This window comes from Tupaia chinensis, unplaced genomic scaffold (assembly GCF_000334495.1).
Source record: "Tupaia chinensis unplaced genomic scaffold, TupChi_1.0 Scaffold000159_1, whole genome shotgun sequence".
NCBI lineage: Eukaryota > Metazoa > Chordata > Mammalia > Scandentia > Tupaiidae > Tupaia > Tupaia belangeri.
This window is the reverse complement of record NW_006159630.1, coordinates 7459954-7467023: the sequence shown is the minus strand read 5'-3', so window position 1 is coordinate 7467023 and position 7070 is coordinate 7459954. Positions and strand designations below refer to the sequence as shown.

Genomic DNA, 7070 nt, shown 5'->3' with positions numbered 1-7070 from the left:
CTCTGAACCTCAGTTTTTGTACCCTAATTGAGCTCATAATGTTTATCATGAAAATTAAATTTTTAAGAAGTATATGAAGTTCTGAGGTCATCCTAGGATAGAGTTAGAAGTCCAGGTTGTTAATGCAGGTTGAGCATCCCTAATGTGAAAACCAGAAATCCAAAATGTTCCATAATCCAAAGCACCGATGTGACACAACCAGTGGAACATTCCACATTTGCACGGCATGTGACAGGTCACAGTCAAATGTTGCAATACAAAAATACTGTATAAAATTACCTGCAGGTTATGTGGATAAGGTATATATGAAACAAGTACATTTTGTGTTTAGACTTGAACCCCATCCCCTAGATATCTTACACATATCAAACATTCCAAAATGCAGCAGAATTTTGAAATCTGAAACACTTTTGGTCCCAAGCATTTCAGATAAGGAGCATTCAGCCTATAGCACCCTTTGAAAAAACTCTGCCATGGGATTAAAAGTAGAATAAAACAAGCCCAGGGATGGGGGCTAAGAGGAAGCTGGAGGGCTGGGTTTCCTCTCCAGGCATCAAAGTCCGATCTTTCCTGGGCATGGTCTAACGAAGACCTTTATTTATAACCCAGACACTGAAAGTCCTCAGGAACAGTTTTGGGAAGTGGGTGAGGGTGATATGGATTCTGTTCTGCCTCTGTAACCTGCTTGCAAGACAGGATGTGTCTAACCAAATGCTGTTCTGCTTCTGTAAGCTGCTTGCAAAACAGATTTGGTCTCTATAGGACGTGGTGATGTGGTTTTTGAACTAGAGAAGGTTCCAAGAACTAAGAGAAGGAGTTGTTTAGCAACCTTTCTCCAATGGTTTCTTTCCCGCAACACCTGTAACTTCTAACCAATGTGCCTGCTCTTCCCCAAACCAGAAACCAATATAACCTCCTACCCCTCCCCAAGTCAGCTCCCAGATCTTGGAGTCTGAACTTTTCTGGGTCCGTTGGCATAGTAAACCTGAGTTCTACTCTCTGAGCAGCGTTCAGTCTCTCAGCAGTCTGTTTCCGCAGTATCTCTGGTTCTCTGACCAGGAAGCCAACCGTGCAGGCCCTTTGAGCCACCAGGTCAGCCAAGAGATCTGCTGAGATGGAAGGACCCAGAGTAGAATGAGGTGGAGCCCCCTGCTCTTTTCTTGGGTCCTTTTTCATCAAGGGCCCTGACATCCCACGGTAACCAACTCCAACTGGACTCAAAAGAGAGATGACCAACTCAATGACTGGAGCTTAAGACAAGGTAAGGTCCTGGGACCCGAATCCCAGCTGGATCTGTCCCGTGTGTAGAGAAGGGGAGATTGATCACCTCCCATGGTTTCTGAGCAGAGAGCATCAGGACTCCCACGGTCTCTGAATAGAGACCATCGGTCATGAACCTCCCGAGGGGGAAGGGGAAGATACTGTGATGAATCACAGAATGTCTGTGTGTGAGTGTGCCAGTGTTTGTGGCCCCGTGGTCCTCGGACTGTGGGGTCTGAGTGGGTCCTCACCTGCGGTTTTGTGGTTACCTCATATGGCTCAGAGCAATGCTCGCTGCTGGGTAACCCAATCCGTCCCTGCATGTTGAGTCCAGGTTGGGAATTAATTCTGACTGGCCGAAGCTAAGAGGCACCCTACCTACAGTTCCCACGAGGGATGCAGCCAGGCAGGCGTCTGAGTGGTTACCGCTTTGAAGGGACACCCAACCTGTGTCTGTCTTGCATCGACATTGCAGGGAGGGGATCACTGGGAGGGAGGATGTTTCTGTGTGTCCAAAAGACTCTTGTGCCCCTAAGCTGTCAAATTGGCCTTCTTCGAGGTCATTTCTGATTTGTTTCTGGCCCAAAAAGACTGAGAACACTTTGTCTGTCAACCTTTGTCTGCCAAACCCCCTTTTGTCAAAAACGGGGGACTCAGCTTGTCTCAGGAATCTTTCTTCCTTGGTTAAGGGAGAGTGAGGAGCCTCTCCTCCTGTGCCATCTCTTCTGTCACATACCAACCTTCCTTTGGGGCTCTTCTTATGGATTCGGAGGAGTGGAGAGAGTTTTCTGTCCAAGGACTTTGAACCTTCTCTACAGTCTAGACCCCGCTCGAAGCATCATCGGTCCCCACTCCTCCCTCTCTGCCAGATCCTACTCATGCACGTCTGCTGGACATCCAGCCCCAACCAACTTGGACGGATTATTGCTCTTGTCATAAAACATATGCGAGCCAGGAGGGCCTGGCAACCTTACAGGCTTTAGCTTTGAAGGCCTGCTTCCACCTGTGGATTGAGAGGGCCTTTCGGGAATATTACACTTACAAGGAGTGGAAATATCAGAGATATTTTGGCTCTAAGAACTCTAACAGGCAATGGTATAGGTGACAAAAAGTCAAAACTCACCATCCTTGACTGTATGACTAAAAATTTTAAGAAAAAAGAAAATTATGCATTTCTGTGGAAAGTATGCTGTCAAAGTAACCCCAGGAAAATCGACCCTTATACTCTTAACATGTTATGTCTCTAAGGAAATTCACAAAGAAGATGTACTTTCATAAGTAAAAGTTCCTGAGAATCTAATCATTTAACTGGGTAAAGTTTTCCATTTTCTATAAGAAACTGATTGGTTTTCTGAACTGCTAGGCCAATCTTAAGCAGAACTGGAATTAAACAAAAGCAGGAGATGTCTGGCAGCCAATTCAATGCGCCTGAATTAAAGGGGTGAAACTGGCGCTAAAGAACGTAAATCCAATGGTAAGCGTGGACTCATGGGGGCCCCCCCGCCTGGTCCCTCCTGAGTCCTCCTTTTAGTTCTCATGATTAAGTTCACATGTTTTGATTCTTCTTTTCTTAGTCCTTTAGATTTTATAGGAATGAAAGATATCAAGTTGGTCTATTGATGGGATTGTTCAGTTCTTGGTTGGGAAATTTGTTAAACCAGTTTTTTGTTGTCATTTGTTTGCACATGCTCACAAGCTACTGATAAATGCTAAAAGGAAAAATTCTAATCAATAGGAAATATGTAATTCTATACATACATATAAGTTTACAAGCTTGATAGCTCCTCCCAGGAGATATTAAATCCCCCAAGGTGAGGGACAGGCATTCAGGTAGCCCTATGGTAAAGATACCAGAACTGGGGCCAGGAGGTGGCTGGGTGGTTAAAGGTGTTGGACTCCTACATGGCTGACCATGGTTTGAGTCCCAGCTCTGGCAGCTTTCTCTCTCTCTCTCTCCCCACCCACTTTAGTCAAATTTAAATAAATAAATAAATAAATAAAGTTAAATAAAATAATTCTTTAAAAAAATGATACCAGAACTGGCTTTGGAGGGTATCCAAAATTAAATTTAACAAGTATGTGAGCAAGTTTCATGGAGAAAAGCATGTAATGTTATCAGAATACATTTGATAACTGTAAAAAAGTCACATGAGTACATACCATATTTATGGATAGAAAAATGATCATGAAGGCAACTTTGACACTTGTACACTCATAGTCTCCATGTAGTCTTTTGGGTTTTGTTTGTTTGTTTGCTTGCTTTTCAGAAACTGGAATGGCTCATTCTAAAATTTATATGGAGGAGAAAAGGGTCAATGTTTTTTAAAACATCGCTGATATCGGAGCAGTGTATGGTGACATGCCCTACCAGACATCAAGACTTTCTAATGAAGCTATAGTAGTTAAACACTGCTCTTCCGGTGTACAGATAAGCAGTTAGACAAGTTAAGGAGAACAGAGATTCAGAAAAAGACACAAGCTTTTACAGGACTCACATCACAGGACTCACATCACAGATTACTGAGGGAAATGTGGGTAACGCCTATCCAAGTGGGAGAAAGGAAAACGAGTTGCTATCTCAGACTCTGCAGAAAAAGCAATGAAAAGGGTTCAAGGACTTATTTGTGAAAGAAAAAAATATTAAACTCTTATAAGAAAATGTAGGACAGTGTTTAAAAAGTTTTTAGGGTATGAAAAATGTTCTGTGTGGGAACCAGCAGTTAGCGTAATGGCTATGTTGCTGGACTCCCACGTAGTCGACCGCGGTTCGTGTCCCGGACCTGGTGGCTTAAAACTCATGCCGGGCGCGTGTGCATGCGTGTCCAAGATCCCGAGAGGAGAATGGAGGAGAAGGGATTGCGGCGTGACCATCCCCCCTGGGGGGTGATTTCTCGCTTTCTGTCTCTAAGTCTCTCTCTGTCTGTCTGGCGAGCGCACGCGCCCTACAGTGAAAAGTGAAAATCTCTCCAAAAAAAAAAAAAATGTTCTGTGTGATGTGCAAGAAGTATAAACCCAAAAGGAAAATACTGGATAACTTGCTTCGTCCAAGTGAAAACCTGCTTCTCAAAGATAACGTGAAGCCAACGTTAAACTAAACTATTCCGGCCTAAAGCGGTTGCTGCAGTCCTGCCTTGGATTCCTGTGGAAAGGCGAATATTGCACAAGTGAGGCTGTTTTCCTTGAACTGGTGCCTAAGTTACAGCCAATCACACTAGCCCCACTTGAGTCAGCCACAGAAAGCCCACCTTTTAGGCTGTTTGTGCAGCCTCCCCTCCTCCCTCACCTCCATTTTTCTACAACACTTTGGCTTTTACTGCACGTGTCACATCCCATTCCACTGACGTATCCACCTCGTAAACCACCTGGCTAGCTGTAGTCTCTTGGAAGTCATCTTCTGGGATTCTGCCTGGTTTAAATCGTCTGCTCTTTGCTTAAATAAATTCTGTTAAATTTCAGTTTGTCTTAATTTTGTATTTAACACCAACAAACTAGAAATGATATTTGGAACACACATAACTAAAAGTACCTACGAAGAATTTCTACAAATTCATAAGAAAAGCACATTCAAAGAAAATGGACAAACAAGGAACAACAATTGGTATAATGACTATGTCTCTGGACTCCCATATAGTTGACCACAGTTCCAGTCCAGGACCCGGTGGCTTAAACTCATGCCAGGCATGTGTGCATGCAGGCCCAAGATCCCGAGAGAAGAATGGAGAAGAAGGGATTGCGGCGTGGCCATCCCCCCAGGGGAGGGATGAATTCTTGCTTTCTGTCTCTTTTTTGCTAACGCAGTTGTTTTTAAGGAAAAACCTTAAAAAAAAAAAAAAAAAAAAAAAAAGGACAAATAGCTAGAATAGGCAATTCACGAAGAAGTCCAAATGATCAATAGGCCTGCCAATCATGTCATGAGTGATCAGAGAAATCAAGGGAAGCAATGAGATGCCATTCCACACTCATTAACTCGGAGAAGTTTAGACAGTCATAAGATTCAGAGGAGTGGGTGCTGGTGGGAGCAGATGCTGGCGTGGGTACATTGGAAATCATTTAGAACTCCTTGGTAGAGTTGATTAAGAACATGTAGCAGGGACCAGCAAATGGTGTAGTGGTTATGTTGTTTGGCTCCCACGTAGTCGACCATGGTTCAGGTCCTGGACCTGGCAGCTTAAAACTCATGCCGGGTGGATGTGTGTGTGCCCAAAATCCCAAGAGGAGACCAGAGGAGAAGGGATTGTGGAGTGGCCATCCCCTCTGGGGGATTATTTCTTGCCTCTGTCTCTTTGTCTCTCTCTGTCTCTCCAGCGAGTACACATGCCTTATAGCAAAAATCTCTCTCTCTAAAAAAAAAAAAAAAAAGAACATGCAGCAAAACCTAGCAATTTCTCTGCTAGAACTGTATGAGCAAGTTTTAACATATACAGTGTATATGTTCAAGGATATTCGTAACATCATAGCAAATTTTAAAAGAAGAGAAGGAGAAAAGGAAGAGTAAGAATAAGAGAAAAAAAAGAAGAGAAGGAAGAAAAAGGACAACAAAAGGAAACTAAAGACCATGTACATCCGCATGCGTGTGTGTATCCAAAATCTCAAGAGTCGGACGGCGGACTGTGCAGTATGGCCATCCCCTCAGGGAGCTGTTTCTCACTTTCCCTCTGTCTCTCTTGTTCGCCTTCTTTCAGGTGAGTACATGTGCTCTATAGCAAATTATTAAAACAAAACAAAATAATGAAGGGAGGGAGGGAAGAAAAGGAAGCGTTTTTTCTGGGGGAAAAGGGAATAAAGTTTATCTCAAGGTCAGAAGTAATGTAAGTTACTTAAGGGGAGAGAGAGATGGGGACACAGGTAGGCTTAAGTGCTTATTGATGAAAACACAATTCAGGATGATCTCAACCCCAAGAAGACTGTGAGCAAGCCATGCCACAATTCCTTCTCCTTCATTATCCTCCTGGGATTTGGGGCACACATGCACACATGCCTGGTGTGATTTTCAGGCCACCAGAACTAGGACTCAAACTGCTGTCAGCCATGTGCAAGTCCAGAGCCTTAACCACTGCACCACTTTTGGCCCCAACATGATGAATCTTAAAAATATAATGAAAAAAAAAAGCTAAAAAATATGCCCTTTTGCCATCTGTGTGTGTATGCATACTTGGCAAAGCCCTTAAAACAAGGAAATGGTGAACATAAAATTCAGGATTTTGATCCCTTGAGGATAGAAACGAAAGTACTTAAGAAAGGGGTTAAAGGTCTATAAATATTAACAATGTTCTATCACCAAGGCTGGAATGTGGGTGTCTTAGTCCATGATTGTGATCTGAGATTGGGTGATTTATAAAGAAGAGAGATTTAGAGCCAGCTCTACAGCCTAGTGCTTAAGAGAGATGAATTCCACACGGCTGGCTGTGGTTCAGGTCCCAAATGGAGACTTGAAAGCAAGCCAGGTGAATGTGTGTGTGTCCCAAATCATGACAGAATGGAGAGAAGGGATTGTGGTGTGACCACACTCTATTAGGAAGTACCTTTTCCCTCTCTTGCTCTCTGTCTCTCCTTCTGGAGAGGGAGTACACACACGCAGTGGCAATTTAAAGAAAAGAATAGAGGTTTATTCTTATCATGCCGGCTCTGCCTCCCCCAGGTTCTCTGAGGCCGATTCACCCAGAGGACAGCACTGAGCATGCCCAGGAGCAGGGGCAACTTCAGGAAGACCAGGAGCAGGAAGTGGATACTGCTGACCAGGGACCTATGGGGGGAAACAGGGACAGTGAGACACCTCCCCCGGGGATCCCTTCTGGTCCCTCCACTTTCCC

General features: G+C 43.9%; 1 protein-coding gene across 1 annotated transcript in view; it reads right to left on the bottom strand.

The window, feature by feature from the left end:
• Positions 1-2193: 2193 nt before the first annotated feature.
• The window catches only part of LOC102479943 (CMRF35-like molecule 6), an 11512-nt gene continuing 6635 nt past the window's right edge, over positions 2194-7070 (bottom strand). Inside the window, exons 4-5 of the mRNA XM_027770818.1 lie at positions 6881-7003; positions 2194-2263 (exon numbers count right to left, since the gene is read on the bottom strand). Coding sequence (XP_027626619.1) covers positions 2194-2263; positions 6881-7003 — 193 coding nt within the window. The remainder of the gene's footprint in view (positions 2264-6880; positions 7004-7070) is intronic.